Raw genomic sequence first — 26587 nt, forward strand, 5'->3', positions numbered from 1 at the left:
ATGGAGGCGCTACCAGGAGACAGGCCAGTACATCAGGAGACGTGGAGGAGGCTGTAGGAGGGCAGCAACCCAGCAGCAGGACCGCTACCTCCGCCTTTGTGCAAGGAGGAGCAGGAGGAGCACTGCCAGCGCCCTGCAAAATGACTTCCAGCAGGCCACAAATGTGCATGAGTCTGCTCAAACGTTCAGAAACAGACTCCATGAGGGTGGTATGAGGGCCCCGACGTCCACAGGTGGGGGTTGTGCTTCCAGCCCAACACCGTGCAGGACATTTGGCATTTGCCAGAGAACACCAAGATTGGCAAATTCGCCACTGGCGCCCTGTGCTCTTCACAGATGAAAGCAGGTTCACACTGAGCACATGTGACAGACGTGACAGAGTCTGGAGATGCCGTGGAGAACGTTCTGCTGCCTGCAACATCCTCTAGCATGACCGGTTTGGCGGTGGGTCAGTCATGGTGTGGGGTGGCATTTCTTTGGGGACCACACAGCCCTCCATGTGCTCACCAAAGGTAGCCTGACTGCCATTAGGTACCGAGATGAGATCCTCAGACCCCTTGTGAGAACATATGCTGGTGCGGTTGGCCCTGGGTTCCTCCTAATGCAAGACAATGCTAGACCTCATGTGGCTGGAGTGTGTCAGCAGTTCCTGCAAGAGGAAGGCATTGATGCTATGTACTGGCCCTCCAGTTCCCCAGACCTGAATCCAATTGAGCACATCTGGGACATCATGTCTCGCACCATCCACAGACTGTCCAGGAGTTGGCGGATGCTTTAGTCCAGGTCTGGGAGGAGATCCCTCAGGAGACCATCCCCCAACTCATCAGGAGCATGCCCAGGCATTGTAGGGAGGTCATACAGGCACGTGGATGCCACACACACTACTGAGCCTCATTTTGATTTGTTTTAAGGACATTACATCAAAGTTGGATCAGCCAGTAGTGTGGTTTTCCGCTTTAATTTTGAGTGTCACTCCAAATCCAGACCTCCATGGGTTGATAAATTTGATTTCTATTGATAATTTTTGTGTGATTTTGTTGTCAGCACATTCAACTATGTAAAGAAAAAAGTATTTAATAAGAATATTTCATTCATTCAGATCTAGGATATGTTATTTTAGTGTTCCCTTTATTTTTTTGAACAGTGTATAAATGCTACTGGTCAATCTGTTAAAACCCGACCTGTGTCCCGACCTCAATTTTTTTTACAGAAATGCAATAGTTCATTGATCTAAAACTTTGCACATACACTGCTGCCATCTAGCGGCCAAAATCTAAATTGTGCCTGGGCTGAAATAATACAGTATGGCCTTTCTCTTGCATTTCAAAGATGATGGTACCAAAAAATACAAAAAATTGTTGTTTTCTTTTTTTAACAGATCTATGTGTTATATTCTCTGACATTCATTTCCCATTTCCACAAACGTGAAAGTGTTTCCTTTCAAATGGTATCAAGAACATGCATATCCTTGCTTCAGGTCCTGAGCTACAGGCAGTTAGATTTGGGTATGTCATTTTAGGCGAAAATTGAAAAAAAGGGGCGGATCCTTAAGAGGTAAAAAAAAGAGTAACTTTAATCTATATGTGGATGATACTATTATGTATGCAATTGCCCTGACTGCTGATCTGCCTGTGACAAGTCTACAGCCCAATTTTGCAGTTGTGCAGGAAGCCCTGACTGATTTAAAACGCGTACTTAATATGGGCAAAACTAAATACATGCTGTTTTCAAGTTCTCATAAGATTGTCTCAAGTGGATTATATCTTTACTCATCGGATGGTTCTGTAATCGAACGAGTCACAGCATACAAACACCTTGGTATTTGGAATGACAATGATTTATCATTTAAAAAACACGACTGAGTTTCTAAAGAAACTATTATTTAAAGTGGGCTTTTTTTTACAGAAACAGATCTCATCTCTCTTTAGTCAGCAGGAAGCAGATTGTGCAGTTAACCTTTCTACCTGTTTTTGATTATGGTGAAACTATTTATCAAAATGCAGCTACCTCTACTCTTAAACTCTTGGATGTTGTTTTTCATTGCGCCCTTCGTTTTTTCACAGGAGACAATTTTGTTACACATCACTGTATTCTTTACCAAAAGGTTGGTTAGACCTCTTTGAAGTCACATACAGTTGAAGTCGGAAGTTTACATACACCTTAGCCAAATACATTTAAACTCAGTTTTCCACAATTACTGACATTTAATCATAGTAAAAATTCCCTGTCTTAGGTCAGTTTGGATCACCACTTTATTTTAAGAATGTGACATGAAATAAATAATTCTCTACTATTATACTGACAGCTTTTATTTCTTTCATCACATTCCCAGTGGGTCAGAAGTTTACATACACTCAATTAGTATTTGGTAGCATTGCCTTTAAAATGTATAATTTGGGTCAAACATTTCGGGTAGCCCACATTAAGTTGGGTGAATTTTGGCCCATTCCTCCTGACAGATCTGGTGTAACTGAGTCGAGTTTGTAGGCCTCCTTGCTCGCACACGCTTTTTCAGTTCTGCCCACACATTTTCTATAGGATTGAGGTCAAGGCTTTGTGATAGCCACTCCAATACCTTGACTTTGTTGTCCTTAAGCCATTTTGCCACAAATTTGGAAGTATGCTTGGGGTCATTGTCCATTTGGAAGACCCATTTGCATCCAAGCTTTAACTTCCTGACTGACGTCTTAAATGCTGCTTCAATATATCCACATAATTTTCCTTCCTCGTGATACCATCTATTGTGAAGTGCACCAGTCCCTCCTTCAGCAAAGCACCCTCACAACATGATGCTGCCACCCCTGTGCTTCACGGTTGGGATGGTATTCTTGGGCTTGCAAACCATGTGCAGTTGCAAACCATAGTCAGGCTTTTTTATGGCGGTTTTGGAGCAGCGGCTTGTTCCTTGCTGAGCAGCCTTTCAGGTTATGTCGATATAGGACTAATTTTACTGTGGATATAAATACTTTTGTCCCTGTTTCCTCCAGCATCTTCACAAGGTCCTTTGCTGTTGTTCTGGGATTGATTTGCACTTTTCGCACACCAAAGTACGTTCATCTCTAGGAGACAGAACGCGTCTCCTTCCTGAGCGGTACGACGGTTGCATGGTCTCATGGTGTTTATACTTGCGTACTATTGTTTGTACAGATGAAAGTGGTACCTTCAGGCATTTGGAAATTGCTCCCAAGGATGAACCAGACTTGTGGAGGTCAACAATTTCTTTCTGAAGTCTGATTTCATTTGATTTTCCCATGATGTCAAGCAAAGAGGCACTGAGTTTGAAGGTAGGCCTTGAAATACATCCACAAGGTACACCTCTAATTGACTTAAATGGTGGTCTCAGCATTAACTCCCTGTCAAAATAAAGGATAAATAAAAATATTGAGAATGATTACTGAAAGATCTCTTAATAACTAAATATATTTGATTTTATTCAAACCCAATGTCAAACTTTATTTAAAGATTACTTCTAATGTTGCAATTTTTCAAATGCAATGTATTTTCCACATCACAATATGTTGAATATGACTTGCACTTGATCACCTTCCCAGCTGCCTCCATGTTCTTTCTTCACACTTTACATTGAAACAACACTGATTCAACCAGTTTATGCCCAGTGGGGGGGGGATGCAGCTCCTGACACCATGAGCTCGAGAACTCAACCTCTACCGACTGTATAAGATGAAGACCGTCCTCTTCCTTATCCAACTATGTTTACATACTCCTGCCATGGCCTGCCGCATATGAACACATGCCAGAAAACTGTTTCAAAGAAGAAGGAGAGCGTGAAAGAATGTGACAGTGTGTTTGTCTGTGTGAGGGTGTCAGAGGGTGAGTTCTGTGTAGACTATGGCTGCAGTAATGGTAAACCAAGGCCTCTGACTAACCAGGAGGGAGGAAAGAGAGCTGAACAATAGCTGAGAAAAATGTCTGTTTTCTCTCTGGTCTCCATAGTAACTTCCAAAACAGGATACTTACTCAGATAATAAAACAAAGGGGAGGTATGGCAGCCAAGAATTCACCAGCAACATAATCTACAGCAAGTAAATAGGGGCCAGCCGACAGCCAGCTAGTGTTGAGTCTAAGGGCTGCCGCTGTGCAGACAGTCAGCAGTTCCCCAAAACATGCCACTGGCAATTGGTGCCTGTTTGCATTTGAAGAGTGTGATATGACACTTTAGGGAGGTTGCGTCATCGCAATATAACGTCGGCCCAACTACATCCCTGATTCTATTAAAAGCCCAAAATATAAAAATTAAAAAAGGGAGACTGCTAACCTGTTTGCTGACCAAGGAGGACATTTGAAACCGTCTATCACTTTTTACTGCATCCCATCAAAATCACCACAGAACAGTGTCATTCAGAATTTCACACACAGTTTCTTGCAGGGTCTTTCTGACAATGTTATAGCCATTACACACTCAATCCACAGTTCAGTCATGGAGGTCAAATGAAATTAAACTGTTACAGTTATCTGAAAATCTGATCTCATTTATGTTTTAAGGTAGTGTTAATAACCAGAGTGATTAAAAAAACATTACAAATATAAGTGTTCAGAACCTAAAAAGATGTGATAGTCGTTTACCCTGTTATGACATTGTTAGTCCCACTGCAGTGTTAATTGTGCCACTTTTTACATTTTGATTTAGTCTAGTCTTAGTCACATTTTGGTCAATTGAATAAGGATTTAGTCCAGTTATTGTCAAAATGACAAAAACAGTGAGCCATTTTAGTCATCTAAATGCCCTTTAATTTTAGTCATATTTTGTATTGCCTCATTAACCTACAGTAAACATAAATCACTGACTTCTACAGTATGTTCAAACATACATAGTTTAGCCTTGTCCTAACATGTTGTTTCTGCATTCTCAAAAGCAGAAATATAACAAACATATATAAGAATGATCTGGTCATGTAAATTCCTAATTCCCCCTACATAGATATTGCACATTACAAACATACCTAGACACACACAAGTACAGAGAGAGAGCGAGAGCTTGAGTAACACAATCACCAGATGGTGCCGCAAAGTAATGGAACAGTAATGTGTAACTGGTTAGCTATGGGGAAGCAGGAGTCGCCTGCACAATGTGTATAATCAAGGCAGAGCAGGGCTTGTCTGCCCACACACATCGCTTGCTCCCCAGCAGCTCACCAGCTGATGTTGGCTGTGGCGTATCGTTCCCACTGCCGATCAGAACTGCGATGTGCATGCTAATATTAATTGTGCTTATCACGGAAAAGCTCTCCATCTCTCCAAAAACTCCTATCCATTCCACTTAGTAAATTTGTCAGCAGATATCCGTCCAATTGGAGACAGATTTATGTGAATATTCAAATTTCCGCATAAAGCAAATATGCGCGTTTCTCCACCAATGGTATTTTAAAACTGATTACAAATATAAAAATAAATTACTACATTTCAAATTACAATACAATAACAAAAAAAACATGTAGTGATGTCCCAAAGAAACAAAATAATATTAAAGTAAAAAAAACTACACAATGATATCATTTTACTGATACAAATAGATCCCACCATGTCAAAATAAGGAATTACGTCGGAATTTAAAATCGTAATTTAACTTCCTGTTTCCATCACAGCTGTCGTGATTTTGTTGTTGTTTTATATATAGTATGACTTATCTTTCATAAAAACTGTGGATGGAAACGTGGTTAAGAGATACATTTTGTCGTCTCGTTTTAGTCAACTGAAATGAACAATTATTTTCGTTTAAATTCGTTTTTTTCTTGGTCTATATAGTCAGTTATAGTCTAGTGAATTGCCACTGAAAAATAGGTGTTTGACGAATATTTTTGGTGACGAAATTAACACAGTCCTACTGACATAGCCTCGGGAGAAGCATGTTTTAATTTAAAGGCTTTCAAATAACAGTGCAGCAATGGCTCCATCCCCCTCTTCGACACCTATGTCATTTTATGAAGAACAGTCCATCATTATTCACACACTCTACCATACAGACCAGGAGGAACCAGAGCCTGCACCAGAAAGTGCTTCATTGATGTTATGCAAACTGGGGCCGCCAGCCAAACGTTACCTAATCTGGCTGTTATAACGCAACTCTCCTGCCAAGGTATACAGATGGGAGCATTATGAGTCTTGACCCATGCATTTAGCGATATTTAGCAACGTCAATCCCTCCCCTCGATGAAATATTTCATCACTCACAGTGGGCCTGTAGCAATCAGTGGACCATTTTATGTGTCACCGCGGATTTATTACCACATCTCCCTTTGTCAATTCATGTTCAATGTCAGGAGAATTTAAATAGATTGTAAAACAGTGATTATGAAACCACATGCCTCCTCTCCCTGCTGAGTAACTGCGTGTCTGTCTGTCTTAATTAGCAGATAAAAGGCTATGGTATGGTTCTTATTTTTGTCAAAATACCAACAGTAATAGTTTTGAGTTATGATATTGTATTCAAAAGCCACATGTTTTCAGTTTGAGAATAAACAAACATACTTCTGTGATATGAAAAAACGTTTATTTTCATAAAAAGTACATTTTAACAAATGTAAAAAAGTGCATAATGCATTCAAACTACAGCAAATGTACAGTACCAAAAATCACTGCATACTTAATGATAACAAAAAACAGTGGAGAAACCTATCGCTGTGATCTTTCTCAAATTGGTTTGACTTTATGCCTACAAGAAACCTCATAAATCATTAGTGATATGAACACTCATCTATCAGTATGACACTATGCGAGTATGCGGATGATCCTACAGTCTCTTCTGTTTCTCCCAAAGGTGCAATACATAAGATGTAACAGATTACAGACGCAAATAAATGATTAATATACAAAATGAGAATCACGATTATGTCAAACAGCTTCAATAGTGTCTATTTAGTGACAACACCAGTAGATATAACTTTTGTGCTATCCCACATTTCAAAGAGCACTAACAATTTGGAATCAAAATCCCATCTTGGAAACCCTGATGGACATGTGAATGGGACAAGGAAGAGAATATTGATTAATACTCTTCAAACCAAAGAAGTTTCAAAAAAGGAACACCAGGCTTCAGATTCCTGTTTCACACCTTGGTCTATCGTTAGAAAAAAATACAAATATGAAAAGAAATGAAGGACCACTGTTCTACTAAAAAGGAAGGGAAGTCTCATCAGTGTCCCACTCCCATCATGTATCAACCCTACTATCCAAATCCTCTGCAATACTGGCAGCACCACACACACACACACACACACACGTCACACATCTCTATGCCTCTGTTCTCACGGCTAAGGCACTAGTGTGTGTCCATAAATCAAACCTAAATGGAAGTGGACTAACAGCTCACACACTCATATAGCACTAATGACCTCCAGTTGCACTGTGTGCAGCATCAGACGCCAAGTGGCAACCTAGATGGGGTTAAGGGGCACCACACTGGACAACAGACCCCACAACACAGGTTGGCATCCATTGTGAAAAGAGTCTAGATTGCCACACACATTTTAAAACGTAGTGCATATTACATGATGCACACACACCATAGGACAGCCCTGCTGTCCAGAGATGTTGGCCTGGCACCTGGGAAGCACGTCCATCGCTCTGTTCTCTACATCTAGTGTGCAGCAAGAAAGAAAAACAGCAACTAAATAAACCATCACCCTGAAATGGAAGCAGCAAGGGTATAAACTGGGGAGAAACATTACAGAGCCATCTCTACAGTACAGAGGTCCTGTATACAGTATGTGCACAATCACATCAGCGTTTGCGTGGCACACCAAATACACTTACACAGTATCATGGTTGACATTTTGACGTACAATGACAGAGGCAATTCAGCTAATTTAACACTTTCTTTGAGGTCAAGATTTTAGTGGTAAGTGGCTGTTTGGGTTATGCCCAATAGAACCAAAACCTTAAAAAAAAATTTAAAAAACAGGCAACTGACACATGTCAATAAAATAGCATATGTACATACATACATACATACACAAACACAGCATAAGTGATTAAAACTGGAAGGACACTGCTTGCAGTAAAACAGTGTCCGCACAGGAACTGGAGTCATTGGGAAGAACTAAGTCTCTGCTCTCCATATTAACAGACACGTACATACAGTACTATACAGCAGTATATTCTGTAACGTCATCGACTACTGTACATACATATTTACATACAGTAAATGCGTCATGTGCTCTCATACGTGGGAGAAATGCATGTGCAATATGAACCTATTAAAAATGTAGTTCAATAGTTCACAGTAACCATTCTCATGCACAAATACTGAACTTATAAAATCATTTTAAAAGCAAATATGACTGCAACATTGTAAAAATAACTGAAAAAAACGGAAGAAAAAGAATATATGGTAAAGTAGCCAGATGTTAAATTAACAATTGATATTATTTTCAATTATACACGAAGACAAGCTGAGTGGAATGAACTACATGGAATGTGAAATAGTGGTACACTTTTCAGGGGAGCAGTACTGAGACAGGGCGAGAAAGAACAAGGATGGAAGTGGATAGACATCATGGATCTCATGGCCTCATGCATAAGGAATGGTGTGACCCTCCAGAGTCCCACAGAGGAAAGATCAGAGAGAAGCCGTCTCTGGAACCTAAAGAAGACTTTGTACGACTCCCAATGCAACTGCTCACAATTTTGATTCTGCATCGCAACTCAGTTCAAAGACCAAGTCTCAGATGCAATAAAGGACATGATTACAGACAAGCGTGGGTCAACAAGCAGCTGCAGAGGGAGAGAAGTTGTATTTTATTTATTTTTATTTAACTAGGCAAGTCAGTTAAGAACAAATGTTTATTTTCAATGACGGCCTAGGAACAGTTGGTTAACTGCCTTGTTCAGGGGCGGAACAACAGATGTTTTACCTTGTCAGCTCTGGGATTCGATGAACGCTCTAACCACTAGGCTACCTGCCGCCCCTATGCTCAACTTATAAAACTGACAAAGAGCAGTTTGAATAAGATTAGCATTCAACGTAGCCAGAAGCAAAGCAAAATCGCAAGGTTCCTTTCAGTGGACGCCGATCTCAGAAAGGACCTCTACAAAACACTGGTAAACCCAGGCCTAGACACAGGCTAATGGGAAGGGAGGGCAGTAAAGGAGCTGCAAGATGGCTTTCTCAGCCCCATTGTTATGTCATATGTTTTCCACGGCACTGTTGCTGAATCTCAGGTGAGGTTTGGCTGGTGAGTGTCTAGACATTGGAGGCTCAGCAGATTTAAGATTATAAACCAGACAACTATGGACTACCCTGCATACAACACACAGCCCGAAGAGATCCGATACGGCATGTGAGCCTCTCACCTGACAGGAGCAGGTCTGTAGAACTGCTTGAACAAAATGAAAAGCACCACATCACCGTGGCGTCAGAGGTAGAATGGTCCCAGAAGACTCATGGAATTATATGTAGACGTTCTGCAACAGGTAAAGGTTGGAAGCTTGGAGGATATTATAGCATCAAGGAAGAAGGAATGACTTTTGTTACAAAGTGGAATCATACTGCAGTACTTGAGGGAGGGCTATGGTCTTTTTGTTTTTTTTATTATTTTTGGATCTGAATTGTTTAAAAATGATTTGTGACATCTATTTGGCTCATCCCAAAATGATTCAAATCTCCAAATACAAAGCAGGCTCAGAAGCAGAGGAAATGGATTCTATGCTTGTATAATTTACAATCACATTTCTAATATCACATCGTTAGTAAACAACCAACCACCTGGAACAGATCATCTGTAACACAGAGGTGAAAAGAGGAAGAAAATGTTTCAGCATACCAACTCTCCAGGACCATTGTGATGTCACACATTTGACCTATCACATGATAGTCATTGTCCTCCAAACAACATACTGCACATCAAATGAATGGTGCTTTGTGTTATGACATGTTTATGGTCTCTGTAAGTGTCATATTGCTTACTGTAAAAAATGTTGACTGAAGCGAAGATAGATAAGCAGTGCTAAATACAGCATGGACAACCACGCCCTCTTCTCACCTTTGTTTTCAGCACATGGTGAGAGAGAGAGAGCAAAATCAATATCATCTGATTATCAACTCTAAAGACAGCAACTAAGCCAATCAACACAATTTGTACCATAAACCAATGGTAAAGCAAACAAAACATTGAATGATAAAGTCTATGTAATATCCACTGCTTGTGAAAGTCAGGGTATATATATATAGGATGGTGATGATAATGAGGAATATGGTGGTGATGATAATGATGAAGCTGTAATTCTGATCTCTGGACAGCAAGAAAGGCAAAGGACCAGGAATGAAAATAGCTTTTTTTAAGTCCTGATGGAGACCAGGTCTTCTGTACGAGGTTCATCTTCACACACACATTCATTGAGCTCCATGCAAAAACAGACTAACCAAAATATTTGGATTGTTTCTTTTAACTTCAATATGATGTGGATTTATATTTATATTATTTTAAATGTTTATTTATATATGTATAATTCTATATATACACACACATTTGTTTTTTTTAAGACTATCCCTCTCCAAAATCTGTTACCCTCTCCAGCTCAGAGTGGGGGATGGAGGGATGGGTGGAGGAGTGTCCCTCCATCCTTCCTGTCAGCTCCTGGTCCCCCCTGGCAGTGCTCTCTCTGGGCTGGTCTGGTCCCTCTGTGCTCTGGGATGAGTGGAGGTGAAGGTGGAGGTAGAGGAAGAGGTGGTGGGGCACTCCCATTCTCGGCCTGGCTCTGGGGAAAGAGAGCGGAGCAGGAGGGTGCCAGCGTCCGAGGAGCAGATGGAGCACAGGTCTTCAGAAGAGAAATTGAGGCTGCCCAGTTTGGCCAGTGAGTTAGAGCGTTTGAGGCTTGAGGGGATGGTGAGGCCGGCCAGCCGCATGCGAGTCTCGATCTCCTGAGCCCTCTGGCGCACCAGGCCGGGTTTGCCCCTCACACTGCGGATGCTGTCACTGCTAGAGCTACGTGTCAGTGTGGAGCCATGGGGGGAGGAGGTGGGTGTCAGACTCCCAGATCCCACTGCCCCCAGCAGGGTCTCATTAGGCAGAGGAACCAGCAGCGGCTCTAGGCGTACTGGGCATGGTGTGGAGGACTTGGGGAAGTCTCCTGGGAAAACTGAGAAAATCCCCTCCACAGGACTGGAGTCCTCTCTTGCCCCTGAGCTGGGAGTTTCTGGAAGCTCCAGGGGATGAAGCCCCTCTAGGGACAGACCTGACAGCCTCTCCAGCCTCTCTGCCCTCCGGCGGACCAGCCCTGACCTCTGTAGCTGCACTAGAGTCTCTTGCTGCTGGGCCACGTTGCAGGCCACTGCCGGCCTTTCCTTCTCCAGGCTCAGCAGCTCTTGGACAAGGAGAGCCTCAGAGACCCCTAAAAGCTTCCCTTCCTCACCCTCAGATTCACCCTCCAGAATATCAGCCCTGTCCTCAGATGTCAGCGAGTAAGGGGAGTCCTGGGCATCAGGTAGAAGTGTAGAGGGTGTGGTAACACAGTTGACACAGACACACAGCAGGCTACAGGGGTGTAGCAGGCTGGGGGAACAGGGTGTGTCGGGTGAGGTGAGTGAGAGAGGAAACGTGGGACTGGGGACCTCCACAGAGACACTTAACCCCACACCCCTCCCCAGTGTGCTAAGGCAGAGATCGGCGTCCTGGGTCAGTATCTCCACTCCATGGCTGGGCTTGTCGTCTGATCGAGAGAGGACTGAAGGCTTGACTGTGTGAGCAGGTTTGGAAGGAGCAGTGTCCTAAACAGAGGGAAAACAAAAAGTCAGAAACAAAGAATAACCATTACTCTTTATAAGTTCAGTTATCTATTTACCATGAGCTACTACATATACATATGAATTGTATATTACAGAGACAGAAGACACCATAATGAAAACCGCTCCACACTTACATTGAGGCTGGACAGGGTATTAAAGTGGTTGTTATTGTTGGAGTTCTGGTTCAGGGTTACCAGGTCCAGCCCATTGCCCTCTTTCTCTCCCTCCTCTTCCTGAACCATCTCCACCTCTCCTTCACCATCCCCTCGTCCTGCACTCTCCCCTCTTCCTCCTGTCTGTGCTAATGCCTCCATCTCTGCCTCCTCTTTCTGCGCCTCCTCCTCATCCTCCTCCTCCACGGTGCTGAACTCCAGACGTAGGCGCAGCTCCTCCAGGGGCTCTGGTCCTCGGCAGCAAGTCTGGGCCGCTGTCCCCTCCCCAGCCTGACCAAAGTGGGTAAGGCCTTCTCGCCCCCCAAAGGCCTCGTCATCCAGCAGAGCATCCCGCTCCACGTCCTCTATCTCTATAAAGACCCGCTCCATGTCCAGGAGGGGCGGAGCGCGCACCGGCGTGGAGGGGTCACTGTCCAGGGCCGAGTCAGACAGCCTGCGAAAGTAGTAGTTGTTGTAAGCGGGGTCCACTTCCAGACTGATCATCCTGCAGGGGGAGAGGGGATGTGCCACCCCCTTCTCCCCCAAAGCCTCCTCATAGCAGGGGGACATCACCGGTTCAGGGGTCTGATTACCTGGGTCCTCCCTCCCACAGCACTGGGCCTGCTGGCCCTCAGGGAGCTCGCAGTCTGGGTCGGGACGATCGGGACGCCACAGCTTGTTGTGACGTTGCTTACTGGAAGTGGACAAAGGGGAGGTAAGGAGGAGCTTGGGAGATATACTCAGATAATACACATAACATACAGAAAAATCTATAACCTAGGGCAGTATTTCAGTGCTTTGATCCCTTGCTGGGCATCCTTAGTCGATCTGGGCTATGGTAATTACAGAGGGCGTAGTGTGACTGTACCTGGCGTCCAGAATGCCTTCGTACTCAGCCAGCTGTCTCATGAAGCCTGCATTGGGCCGTGTGATGCTTCTTTTCTGCTTGACAAAGTTGCAGGCCTTCTCCAGCGACCAACCATACTCCTTCATGACGTAGGCAATAACGGTGGAGGCCGAGCGGCTGACGCCCATCTTACAGTGGACCAGACACTTGGAGTGGTTCTTCCTGGTAGGGTTAACGCAACATGAATGCAGAGTAGTTAGGAGAATCAGAGTAGAATCCTCTGCTAGTTCTGTCACTCAGACGAAGATAATGACAGCCTTTGGGTTGCTAGTGGTAACCATCTTCAGCTCCTTTCTCTAGGACAACTTGGTCACAGACAGTGGCACACTGCCTCGTGTCACTTTAATTACATTCCAGTCAAGTTACTCACAGTTCTCTGGAAGCTACTATTACTGTACCTCAATTGAAAGCAGCAGAAAGATACATTTACTATCATCGTGGTTCTGACTAAGAGCCACCTATCTATGTGTATGAATAAAAAGAGGATTACACAGGAGTGTGTAATAGTAAAAAATTGCTTGCTGTGTCTCTCGCTATCGCTGTCCTTCGGTCACTCTTACCGGTTTCAAGGCTAAGAGGACTTACTTTGCTTTAACAATGAAGTTGTAAGTCTCGTTCCAGTGGGCCAGCAGGTCTGTAGTCTCCTCGTCATAGACCCGTATGTTCTGGTAGGAAAATGTTCCTGGGAAGAAGTTATCTATCTCCTTGGTGACGTTGAGGATATAGCCCACCCTGGTAAGGAGACGGTTATTGGATGAAGATAGACAGACAGATACTATCCCCATAATATCCTGACAACCTTTGAGTTTAATAAAATAAAAGTCCACATGAGCCAATAAATAATACATTTTATGGAATAGAAATGTTTGGAAGCTGGCAAAAGGCTCCATTTATTTACCCAGTGTCCTGAAGCTCCTCCAGATTGGAGGCATTCCATTCAGATCCCTGCAAACAAATGTGGAAAAATGTTAGTTAGACTGAACATATAGTTATGACATTTATAGCGATGGGCTGTCCAAATGTTGCTCTTCCAGGGTACTTCTCTGTTAGCAGCATCAGCCAAATATCATGGCTTCAGTAGGCCAAATCTCATTGAGACAAATAGATCCTATCTCAACCAATGAGAAACTCTAAAATGTACTCGATCAATCAGATTAAGCAGAGTTTGAGTAGCTCGAATGCCAGTCTGCGTGTGCTTCTTGTCACTCGTTGTCATGCCAATGACCAGGGGCCACTGAATAGTTGTCATGCCAATGACAACAACAGTGTTTGCAAGAACACAAACAGATATGGGAACAGGCCAGAGTTTGAGCATTGCCAAGCAGTTCTGGATGGGAAAATGTTGCCAGGTGACTAACCAAGTAGAGGTGATCAAAGATGAGTGTTGCCTTGTCCATCTGGCCCAGGATCAGCAGCATCTCGTTGTCGATGAACTCCTTGTACTGCATCAGGTTACAGCTCATATGCTGCTCCAGCTCTGTTCGGATCTGACGGGACAGCACAGTCATAAACTCCCAACCACTTTATTTTCTACCGTTTCTCCTTGTAATATTACTGATTAAGGTTTCAAGTATATAAATAATGTCAGACCGAAATAGCCTGAAGACTACACTACAAGTCATTAAGACTGTAATAAAAATGTTTGTTTTTAATACTTCATCCAAATGACACACTATTCAGTGGCCCCTGGTCAAAGTAGTGCACTATAAAGAGATGGCACGCAGTTCATGTTCATGCCTCGCCTCTGTTCACCTGTTTAGAGGTGACATTCTCCAGATCCTGGAACATCATGATGCTTCGGAGTTTGGCTTTGATAAGGCACTCGGTCCTCTCCCTCTCTGTGGGCCTGCATCAGCGGACACAAACACAGAGGTTTCATCAGCACACTACTCTCCTCTCAGTCCAAGGGTCAGTCAGAACCAGCAGCCCTCCAGGACCAGCACACGTTTCATATACACTATATATATATATAAAGGTATGTGGACTCCACTTCAAATTAGTGGATTCAGCTATTTCAACCACACCTGTTACTGACAGGTGCATAAAATCGAGCACACCGCCATGCAATCTCCATAGACAAACATTGGCAGTAGAATGGCCTTACTGAAGAGCTCAGTGACTTTCAATGTGGCACCGTCATAGGATGTCACCTTTCCAACATGTCAGTTTGTCAAATTCCTGCTAGAGCTTCCCCGGTCAACTGTAAGTGCTGTTAATGTGAAGTGGAAACGTTTAGGAGCAACAACAGCTCAGTTGCGAAGTGGTAGGCCACACACGCTCACAGAACAGGACCACAGAGTGCTGAGGTGCGTAAAAATCGTCTGTCCTCAGATGCAAACACTCACTTCTGAGTTCCAAACCGCCTCTGGAAGCAACATCAGCACAATAACTGTTTGTCTGGAGCTTCATGAAATGGGTTTCCATGGCTTAGCAGCTGCACACAATTCTAAGATCATTTGCAATGCCAAGCATCGGCTGGAGTGGTGTAAAGCTCGCCATCATTGGACTCTGGAGCAGTGGAATTAGTGGATTCGGCTATTCTCTCACGTTTCACTATCTGCAGTCCAACGGACGAATCTTGGTTTGGCGGATGCCAGGAGCCCGCTACCTGCCTCAATACATAGTGCCAACTGTAAAGTTTGGTGTAGGAATAATGGTCTGGGCTGTTTTCTTGGTTTGGGCTTGACCCCTTAGTTCCACTGAAGGGAAATCTTAACAATTACATTGTATAGTGTCTGTGCTTCCAACTTTATGGCAACAGTTAGCGGAAGGCCCTTTCCTGTTTCAGCATGACAATGCCCCTGTGCACAAAGCGAGGTCCATACAGAAATGCTTTGTCCAGAGCGGTGTGGAAGAACTTGACTGGCCTGCACAGAGCCCTGACCTCAACCCCACTGAACACCTTTAGGATGAATTGGACCGTCAATTGCGAGCCAAGCCTAATTGCTCAACATCAGTGCTTGACCTCAATAATGCCTGTGGCTGAATGGAAGCAAGTCCCCGCAGCAATGTTCCAACATCTCGTGGAAAGCCTTCCCAGAAGAGTGGAGGCTGTTATAACAGCAAAGGGGGATCAACTCCATATTAATGCTAATGATTTTGGAATGAGATGTTCGATGAGCAGGTATAGTTATTTCATATTCATTGGCAATTTCTGTTGACTCACTTGTCAACAAACATGGTGGGGGAGTCAGGCCTCAAGGTCTCCAGGTCTCTCATGGCATTCCACTCATTGATGCAGCTCTGCTCAGAGGAGATGCAGCTCTCATAAAAGCCCATCCAGGTGAGGGCCATGCCCCCGGGGAAGTAGTTGTACCTGCGGGACACCTCACACACCTTGTGGAGGATCTGCAAAGCCGACCTGAGACAAGGGTTAGAAAGAGACATGGGTCAATAGTGGGTCAATTCATCTATAAATCAACCATCTTTGTTAATCTGGGAGAAAAGAGGTGCATTATTTTTGACCTATATGTTTTTAATGTGTATTGAGCTGATTCACATGAATGAATGGCATGCATTTTAAACTGAGTATCTGTAAAGCACTTTGTGACAACTGCAGATTTAAAAAGAGCTTTATAAAAAACATTTGATTGATTTATTGTTGCATGCACCAACATCTCTACCCCACTAGACAGCAAAGTGAGTCAGTATGGAAATGCCTCAACAGTGTGTTCTGTTATGAAGTCAGCAGCCAATTCATTGATGTGGTATTGCTTCAATAACAACAATGTATTAGGCAGTCATTCCTACAGTTGTCTACTCACCACATGGCCTGTACAGACACAGGTTTGAAGACATGATTCCGGCTCACTGTGTTCACACTGAAACCCCTGAGGGAGACAAGACAGGCGATGACTCTCCCTGATCACACACTGATTAACACCCAGTAACCACTACTTCAACATAACTGGCTCTATCAAAATACAAGTCATTTTAGTACTTTAGGCTGTGTGAAAGGATAAGGTGATACCTGTAATAAGCTCAGTATCCTTTTCTGTACAGGTATTCAAGTTATTACAGTTTTAACCAAAACAGAGCTGTTTCTCCCCTGAATGGACAGCAGGGGGCTGGCTGCCTGACTGATGGGACAGATATAGAAGAGTTGTATCTCTATGGGGGACTCACTCACCCGTCTCCATCCAGATGGATCTTGGTGTCACTCCACAGAGGCAGCACCATGCCAACGGAACAGCTTTTACTGGGAACAACACACACAGACACGTTCCCAGCAGATCAACACAACATCTGGTTTTACGTTCCAAAACAACTTTAAATGGAGATGCTGCTACAACAAGGGTCTAACATCTGCATCAAAGACAACCATAGCAAGTGAGCAGACATGCGAGCGGGCCCAAACCCATACACACCTGTCCTTGTTGCTGAAGTCTATTCCCAGCAGGATGTTCTCCTCTGTGTCCTGTCGTCCACTGGTGTACACCACCACCATGTAACGCACTCTGTCTGACCAGGCACTCTCCAACCGCACCGCCTGTAGCAGAGGACACGACCGTTTCATCACCCCTTTCACACAAACAACTAGGCTGCTACATGTCCATCCACTTCTACCAACAAGTCAACCTGCTTAATACAAATTGACTCTGAACATTGATGGTAAACACAGCCTGACCCTGGGAAAATGAGCCTAACACCCATACAGTCCAACCATTACACACACACATTCCAGTCCTCTAAAGTAATTTCTCTCAGTCAAAAACAGTTTGTAAATACATGGGAAGCATGATTCCAATGGAGTGTGAGAACATAATGGTAGGTTTTATTTATTTCAACTTTATTTAACCAGGTAGGCTAGTTGAAAACAAGTTCTCATTTGCAACTGCAACCTGGCCAAGATAAAGCGTAGCAATTCGACACATACAACAACACAGAGTTACACATGGAATAAACCAAACAAACAGTCAATAACACAGTAAAACAAAAGAAAACAAAAAGTCTATATACAGTGAGTGCAAATGAGGTAAGTTAAGGAAATAAATAGGCCATGGTGGCGAAGTAATTACAATATAGCAATTAAACACTGGAATGGTAGATCGGCAGAAGATGAATGTGCAGGTAGAGATACTGGGGTGCAAAGGAGCAAAATAAATAAATAAATACCAGTATGGGGATGAGGTAGGTAGATAGATGGGCTGTTTACAGATCGGCTCAGTACAGGTGCAGTGATATGTAAACTGCTCTGACAGCTGGTGCTTAAAGCTAGTGATGGAGATATGAGTCTCCAGCTTCAGCGATTTAGGTTAGGTAACAATCTAACAAACTCTTCATTTCACAGAAACCATGGAAACACTTGGTAATGCTCTCCCGCGCATGTTCAAACATGTTCTCATGAGCTAATAATTACAGTGAGTAAACGAGAGTCTTAAGTCCACAATAAAAAGCATTCAGGCAGTTTGCCTATGTCATGGTGCCAGGTGGTTAGTCACTGCACGTGCGTGTGTCTCTTACCAGTTTGATTCGGTCCTCGAAGCGAAGAATGTTGATCATCACCTGCAGGTGCTGAGGTAAGTCTCCTGTTGAGAGAGAATAAAATAAAACATAAATACTAAAAGACAACCATGACAACACCTGGTCGGTCAGTGCCATTATCAGATAGCATGGTTTCATGTGATTAGTCCTATAAAACAAATCTTGACATTTGAAACTGAACACTCATCGTACCACATGACATCTTAAAGGTACTCCATTGTTGAGTGAGTGAGTGAGTAAGTGCAGGTACAATGGGCTAGTGTCATGCAACAGGCCAAAGACACTTTCCTGCTTGTCATCGACAAATTGATCACCCACAACTCAGTCTCCGCCAACCATCAAACCACACCTAAACACCGCTTCTTCTCTGTCACGTTGGAATGTTTTGAGCCGATCATGCCAGGCTTGACGTAAGTTCCCCTGAGGAAGTGGTGTGAGAGAAAGGTTACGTACCAAATAGCACTGCATTCCATATGTAGTGCACTACATTTAACCAGAGCCTCAAGGTCCCTCGTCAAAAGAAGTACTGCTCAAAATAGGGCTTAGGGAGACATTTGGGACGCAGGAAGCCAAAGAGGGAGCTACTGGATAACGAGGGGTTAAATGACAAGCCTAACCACTGCAGTGATGATGAGTAAAGAGGGGTAGCCAAGTATGTGTCAGTCAAGGTGTTCTGACAACTGGCAAACAAACTATGTCCTCTCCTCCTGGGCAGCTTTAATTATAGCTGTCAGCGGCACGCTGGCTCTGGGCATGTTCCCCTGCTTCATGGTACGTTCAAACATATATTACAGACACGTTCAGACATACAGTGGGGAGAACAAGTATTTGATAACCTGCGAAATCGGCAGTGTTTCCTACTTACAAAGCATGTAGAGGTCAGTCATTTGTTTATCATAGGTACACTTCAACTGTGAGAGACGGAATCTAAAACAAAAATCCAGAAAATCACATTGTATGATTTTTACAGAGATCATACGTTTCCTGTAGTTCTTGACCAGGTTTGCACACACTGCAGCAGGGATTTTGGCCCACTCCTCCATACAGACCTTCTCCAGATCATTCAGGTTTCGGGGCTGTCGCTGGGCAATACGGACTTTCAGCTCCCTCCAAAGATGTTCTATTGGGTTCATCCCCAAAGAATGATGTTTCCACCTCCATGCTTCACGGTTGGGATGGCGTTCTTGGGGTTGTACTCATCCTTCTTCTTCCTCCTAACACGGCGAGTGAAGTTTATACCAAAAAACTATATTTTTGTCTCATCAGACCACATGACCTTTTACCATTCCTCCTCTGGATCATCCAGATGGTCATTGGCAAACTTCAGACGGGCCTGGACATGCGCTGGCTTGAGCAGGGGGACCTTGCGTGCGCTGCAGGATTTTAATCCATGACGGCATAGTGTGTTACTAATGGTTTTCTTTGAGACTGTGGTCCGAGCTGTCTTCAGGTCATTGACCAGGTCCTGCCGTGTAGTTCTGGGCTGATCCCTCACCTTCCTCATGATCATTGATGCCCCACGTGGTGAGATCTTGCATGGAGCCCCAGACCGAGGGTGATTGACCGTTATCTTGAACTTCTTCCATTTTCTAATAATTGCGCCAACAGTTGTTGCCTTCTCACCAAGCTGCTTGCCTATTGTCCTGTAACCCATCCCAGCCTTGTGCAGGTCTACAATGTTATCCCTGATGTCCTTACACAGCTCTCTGGTCTTGGCCATTGTGGAGAGGTTGGAGTCTGTTTGATTGAGTGTGTGGAAAGGTGTATTTTATACAGGTAACAAGTTCAAACAGGTGCAGTTAATACAGGTAATGAGTGGAGAACAGGAGGGCTTCTTAAAGAAAAACTAACAGGTCTGTGAGAGCCGGAATTCGTACTGGTTGGTAGGTGATCAAATACTTATTTCATGCAATAAAATGCTAATGAATTACTTAAAAATCATACAATGTGATTTTCTGGATTTTTGTTTTAGATTCCGTCTCTCACAGTTGAAGTGTAGCTATGATAAAAATGACAGACCTCTACATGCTTTGTAAGTAGGAAAACTTGCAAAATCAGTAGTGTATCAAATACTTGTTCTCCCCACTGTATATTCATTTACATGTATTAGTAGGTGAGTACTTTACTCTGCAACTGTTCTGGATCATAACAGCCAGGGGCTATTGGAGTTTCTCAGCTCAGCCCAATTCAGACGCTCTGTCTCACTGTCAGATCGAGAGAAATCTACTTAGACAAATGATAATCTCTGCATTTGGTTTGGTTAAGGCCAAATTCAATTGACATGCAGGAATATTTCATTTTGTGCTGGCAGTTCTGCAAGTTTTTCACTAGGCAGTGTTTCCATAAGTTATGTCCCGCCACTGTTACAGCTTTGAGAAAAATAATGGCCAGCCAAGATGTTGGCCAACAATGGTTGTTTCTCAGACCGAAAAAACTGCACAGTGTGGATCAGAAATCAGTCAGCTCACAACCTGAGGGCACCGCTAAGTTTTCTAACTACAATACGGCACAATGTTCACAAGCGGGCTGCAGGCCAATACATTGCCCAAAGTCCAAGCTTGGGAGATTATCCTACTTGAAAACATTCTGTCCCATAGCAAAGAACCCAGAAAAAACCTGGCCTATTAATTTTCCACAAGCAGTACTTCCTCTATAAGAAACACATGACTGCATCCTCCAGTAACTCCCAACCAACACAAACACTTAATGCGGGCTCGCAGCCAACCCTGAATGTCCTGAAGTTCTGTCAATTCACTTGGTGACGCAAACCATTCCAAATTCCTATTGAATTCACTTAAACAAGGAAAACAACAATGAGAAACAAGTAAAACTTGAAAACAGTAAGTAAAGGGGAGAAAAACATATCCATGGTTCTCGGTGATATTGAGAGTGCATGCTAAGCTCTCCCTAGCAGCTGCAGGATCTTGTCTTTAACCAATTAAAACCTCTGCCTCAGGATCACACCTGAAATATCATCCATCACATAATACTGGTGGCTAAACACAAGGCCCTATATATGGTATACCATATGGATTTCATGACGTTGAAGCTTTGAATAGACTCTCAGATACATGAATCCAACATTGATAACTGCCAGATGACAAACCCTCAGTGTCCTGTTTCAATTAATATGGAACACAAGTAGACCTACTACTGAACACTACCAGCATCCACATAACCTATTGGAGGCCTACTACTGAACACTACCAGCATCCAAATAACCTATTGTCGTCATACTAATGAACACTACCAGAATCCATATAACCTATTGTAGGCCTACTTCACCACTAATCTGCCTAAGTTACACATGACTGGAACATGCTAATAAAAATCAGCCAGACACCTCTACTCAAGTGCACTCAAGTTTTCCAGGAGAACAGGTCGAAAGTAGAGACCATTCAGACTACACAACAAAGTACCAGACAAAACAACCACAACAACACTGTCTGTAAGATGGACAGATTAATGTCAAAAATTCAAAGTCTGAGTCTTGGGACAATTTAGCCACTTTGCATGGCAGCCCATGTGGTCCTGTCCTGTGGAAGGGTGGTAGGTACTCACCTGCATGTTTGTGGTGGGGATGTGCTTTCTGGCCCTGAGGACTGCTGCCCTGTTGCAGGAAGAGGGCAGCACCCTTCACCATGAAGAAGCTCTCGCTCAGGCTAGAAAAACAACAGATGGAGAGAGCCGTTAGAAACTGGATCATGCAACAATGTGGGCAGACTGAGCCATATGGTCACTCAACAGTTCAACATTGATATGCGAGTCAAACTGTTCCAGTTCTATAACATAATCCTTACACCTTCAAGAGCGCCATGTTACAGAGAAAGTGAAGATAAGTCATACCTGGGACCAGACAGACAAGAAAAGTGTTTAATATAGGGCTTCAGGTCAGGAGGTCCAGACAAGCACCCAGTATTTCAGCCACTAAACCCAATTGTAAAAGTTCAGCAGTAAGCCAAGTTTAGCCTCTTCACTTTTTAAGGAGAGGGGGCAATATCCTGAATTCCAGATGACTGATGTTCCCAAAGTAAACTGCCTGTTACTCAGGCCCAGAAGCTAGGTTATGCATATAATTGGTAGCATTGCATAGAACACTATAAACTAAAACTGTTAAAATAATGTCTGTGAGAATAATAGAACTGATATGGCAGGCGAAAACCAGAGGAGAATCCACACAGATTCTTTGTATTTTTTTTTAGGTCACAGGCCATTTCAATGCAAGCCTATGAGATATTCAAAATAATTCCTCCCAGATTGCAGTTCTTATGGCTTCCACTAGATGTCAACAGTCTTTAGAAAGGGTTTCAGGTGAATTTTTTGAAAAACAAACAAGTAGTTGTAGTTTTTCCAAGGAGTCCCTCATTAGAAAAGTAGCCTTGTTGCGCGCGTGAATGAGGTGCGCGCTCTTCGTTATTTATCTTCCCTATTGAACATACTATTCTCCGTATTAAATTGTATCATTATTTTAGATATTAGAGTACCTGAGGATTAACTGAGGATTGACTTGCTTGGATGAACTTTACCGGTAACTTTTTGGATTAGTTTGTATGCATGTTGAACGAGTTGATTAATGAAATCAATGGCGCCAACTAAAAGGACTTTTTTGGATATAAAGAGGGACTTTATCGAACAAAATAACCATTCATTGTGTAGCTGGGACCCTTGGGATTGCAAACAGAGGAAGATCTTCAAAAGGGAAGTGATTTATTTCATCGCTATTTGGGATTTTGTGACACCTGTGCTGGTTTGAAAAAGTATTTTGATTTGGGGTGCTGTCCTCAGATAATCACATGGTATGCTTTCGCTGTAAAGCCTTTTTGGAAATCTGATAACGCAGTTGGATTAACAAGAAGTTAAGCTTTTAAACGATGTAAAAAAAACGTGTATTTTTTATGTTTAATATTACGATTTTTGTGCTCTGCAATTTCACTGGATATTGTCGTAGTGGAACGCTAGCGGGACACCGACCCCAAAGAGGTTTTAAGAGGAAGCCGGAGCCTAAACTTACAGAAGCTATGAATCAAGCTTTGATCCTGAATGCTTATCTGGTCTTTCCCCTGGCCTGCATAAGCTGCTGCATCCTGATGGGATCTGTCAGGTCTCTGCCGGCCCAGACAAATGCTAAACAGACTGAATAATTAGCTGCAGTAGTTTGTAATGCATTCCTCTGAGCTACACACAGCATTTACAAGTCTCACCTGTCTAGGATATTATGTCCACTTTCTCATTGAGTTCCTGTGCATTCTGCAGGTGACATAACTAATATGGCAAGGTGGTGGTGGAAAACAAAGTGAGGGCTGAAGCTGTTTTCTATGCTTGTGCCAATTATTCTCTTTCACTGTGTTTACAGAATAAGTCTCTCTCTAGGCTCGTAAATCCAACTGACAGGAGGGTGGAACATATTCCCGATGTACCCTGTATGTGCAGTCTAGCAAACAGGCACGCCATTGGAAAGTACAGGCGTGATGAGACTGACAGGAACAAAAACAAACCGGAAAACTAGACAACACCAGAGCCTATGGAATAGGCACATGTTAAATGTCTACCGATATATTAGTATTTCAGGTAAGACAATAACGTCCTCCGAGCAACCGATGGCAAAAGTCTGACTTAAAACTAAACATTCAGAAATCACTAATTTCAGCCCAGTAAGGGTCAAGAACCATCCCAGGGTCATTCCACCACCCCCCTCCCTGATTGTCTGTCCCTGACTGGACTTCCTGTTTCCAGGCTAGGAGGAGGAGACCTTGCCCAAGCATATGATAAGGCCGAAACAGGCTCTGCTTTGTGCCACCCAACCCCACCACAGAGACAGCGTTCCACAGTGACGGGCACATAGGAGTGGCCAGCCGCTGATCACAAGCGCTTTTGTTTCACTTTGGCTTCTCTCCTACCCATTGGGTCGTTCCACCTCAAAATGCACAAGAAAGAGGGTTGACACCCATCATCACAGATTGTTCTGAAATCATTTTGGTTGTTAGAAACTGATAGCTTTCCTGCAACATTTTGTTGAAATATATTAGATCTCTGAGGAATTCAATGTAATTGATTGCACCCATATAGGCCATTTTAATTTCTACCTAACATCCGATTTGGACCAAACTTTTATCGAACAATGAGTTAGACATGACAATTCCAACACATGGTCACGAATCACCCACACCCCATGCCAATTCCACCCTAACAACGAGAATATAGTATCAGTTCTCTATGTCTGACAAGTAGTACGGAGCAGCTGCAGCTCAGAGTATAATTTCTTCATCCTATGTAATGTATTCCCAGTGAATTTGGGAGTGTTTTTTCCCCCCCTGTTCAGAGAAATTAGTCAGACGTTGATAGGTTTATATCCCATCCTAACGGGAAGGAAAAAAAGAAAGAAAAAGAAAAACCACTGGGAATACATTACATAGGATGAAGAAACAAAACTCAGAGTTGCAGCTCCATACTACTTATTAGACATGGAAAACTGAAACTATATACTTGTTCTTGTGGTAGTATTAGCGTGGGGGTATGGGGGGGTCCGTGTGTGATTTTGGCCATTTCTTTGGATTCCTCATGTCTTACTCATTGTTCTAAAAATGTTTTGGTCCAAATAGGATGTTAGGAACTACATTTATTGAATATTATATTCATTTGATCAATTAAAATGGACAATTTGGATGCAATAAATTAGCTTAGTTTCTCAGAGATCAAACTATATTTCAACAAAATAATGTTGCATGAATTCTAATCTTATCCGTTTCTACAGAAAATATACCTGAGATGGTGGGTGTCATGGCTTGCTGTTTTGAGATTTATTAGGCTGTGGAGGCGCTCCTGTCAGGGAATGATGAATATGAGGTAGAGCTGCAGCTAGCTAAATCTATAGGAGATGGAGCACCTCCTTCAAACTTTAGGACTCTCTGTATGTGCTAGAGAATCCTCAAACACTTTTATACCTCAACCATCTAGCCTATCACTTGGAGCCTTCTTCAGCATAACCTGTGATATCTCGGCAGGATATTCTATTAACCCTATATCATTGTAAAACTACAGTATTTCGCTCTTACTAAAAAACTAAATTAAAGTAATTCTCCTATTCTCTATTAGATAGTACACATAGATTCTATTCGGAAAGTACCCTTGACTTTTTCCACATTTTGTTACATTACATACAGCCTTATTCTAAAATGAAGGGGGAAAATGACTCAATTTACACACAATACCCCATAATGACAAAGCAAAATCAGCTATCTATAAAGCAGGTGGAGTTGATAGTTTATGGTTGTGATCAGGGTGATTCCAATATTGTTTGTTTAAATCTATCAAAAGTAAATCACTTTACTGACCGTGAGTGGTCTTGCACGAGTTGTAATGAGGACATGAGTAAGGGGTCCTTATGGTATAAATGACTCTGCTTAAAAGAAAATGGTCTCGTTTTGAAATGACTATATGGCTGATTTTAGTGAGACTAAGAACTTCTATTTAATCACTTTGATTCATTTTATTTTGGCAGAGGTCAGCCATCAGAGGACATAAGTAACAGTACAGTGCAGTCGTAAAATATTCAGACCCCTGGACTTTTCCCACATTTAGTTACGTTATAGCCTTATTCTAAAATGGATTCAATTGTTTTTTTCCCCTCAATCTGCACACAATACCCCATAATGACAAAGCAAAAACAGGTTAAGAATTACTTGCAAATGTACTCAATATAAAAACTGAAATAAACATTTACATAAGTATTCAGACCCTTTACTCAGAACTTTGTTGACGTATCTTTGGCAGCGAGTACAGCCTCGAGTCTTCTTGGGTATGACGCTACAAGCTTGGCACACCTGTATTTGGGGAATTTCTCCCATTGTTCTCTGCAGATCTTCTCAAGCTCTGTCAGGTCGGATGAGGAGCGTCACTGCACAGGTTTTTTCATGTCTCTCCAGAGATGTTCAATCTGGTTCAAGTCAGGGCTCTGGCTGGGCAACTCAATGACATTCAGAGACTTGTCTTGAAGCCACTCCTGCATTGTCTTGGCTGTGTGCTTAGGGTTGTTGTCCAGTTGGAAGGTAAATCCAGTCTGAGGTCCTGAGTGCTATGGGGCAGGTTTTCATCAAGGATCTCTCTGTACTTTGCTCCGTTCATCTTTCCCTTGATCCTGACTAGACTCCCAGTCCATACTGCTGAAAAACATCCCCATAGCATGATTCTGCCATCACCTTGCTACACCGTAGGGATGGTGCCAGGTTTCATTCAGTCGTGACGCTTGGCATTCAGACCAAAGAGTTCAATCTTGGTTTCATCAGACCAGATAATCTTGTTTCTCAT

General features: G+C 43.0%; 1 protein-coding gene across 3 annotated transcripts in view; it reads right to left on the reverse strand.

Moving 5' to 3' along the window:
- Nucleotides 1-6494: 6494 nt before the first annotated feature.
- LOC118358409 (protein phosphatase Slingshot homolog 1-like) overlaps nt 6495-26587 on the reverse strand; it is a 52967-nt gene continuing 32874 nt past the window's right edge. For 2 of the 3 annotated variants that reach the window (XM_035736213.2, XM_035736216.2), the window contains 13 exons: nt 21845-21945; nt 18263-18327; nt 17167-17288; nt 16929-16997; nt 16564-16629; nt 15966-16160; nt 14552-14645; nt 14158-14286; nt 13698-13744; nt 13385-13531; nt 12761-12961; nt 11875-12586; nt 6495-11722 (listed from right to left, as the gene is read on the reverse strand). In XM_035736213.2, coding sequence (XP_035592106.1) covers nt 10586-11722; nt 11875-12586; nt 12761-12961; nt 13385-13531; nt 13698-13744; nt 14158-14286; nt 14552-14645; nt 15966-16160; nt 16564-16629; nt 16929-16997; nt 17167-17288; nt 18263-18327; nt 21845-21945 — 3085 coding nt within the window. In that variant the 3' untranslated portion in view covers nt 6495-10585. The remainder of the gene's footprint in view (nt 11723-11874; nt 12587-12760; nt 12962-13384; nt 13532-13697; nt 13745-14157; nt 14287-14551; nt 14646-15965; nt 16161-16563; nt 16630-16928; nt 16998-17166; nt 17289-18262; nt 18328-21844; nt 21946-26587) is intronic. The other variant, XM_035736214.2, reaches the window with a different exon arrangement.

Source organism: Oncorhynchus keta, chromosome 25 (assembly GCF_023373465.1).
Source record: "Oncorhynchus keta strain PuntledgeMale-10-30-2019 chromosome 25, Oket_V2, whole genome shotgun sequence".
NCBI lineage: Eukaryota > Metazoa > Chordata > Actinopteri > Salmoniformes > Salmonidae > Oncorhynchus > Oncorhynchus keta.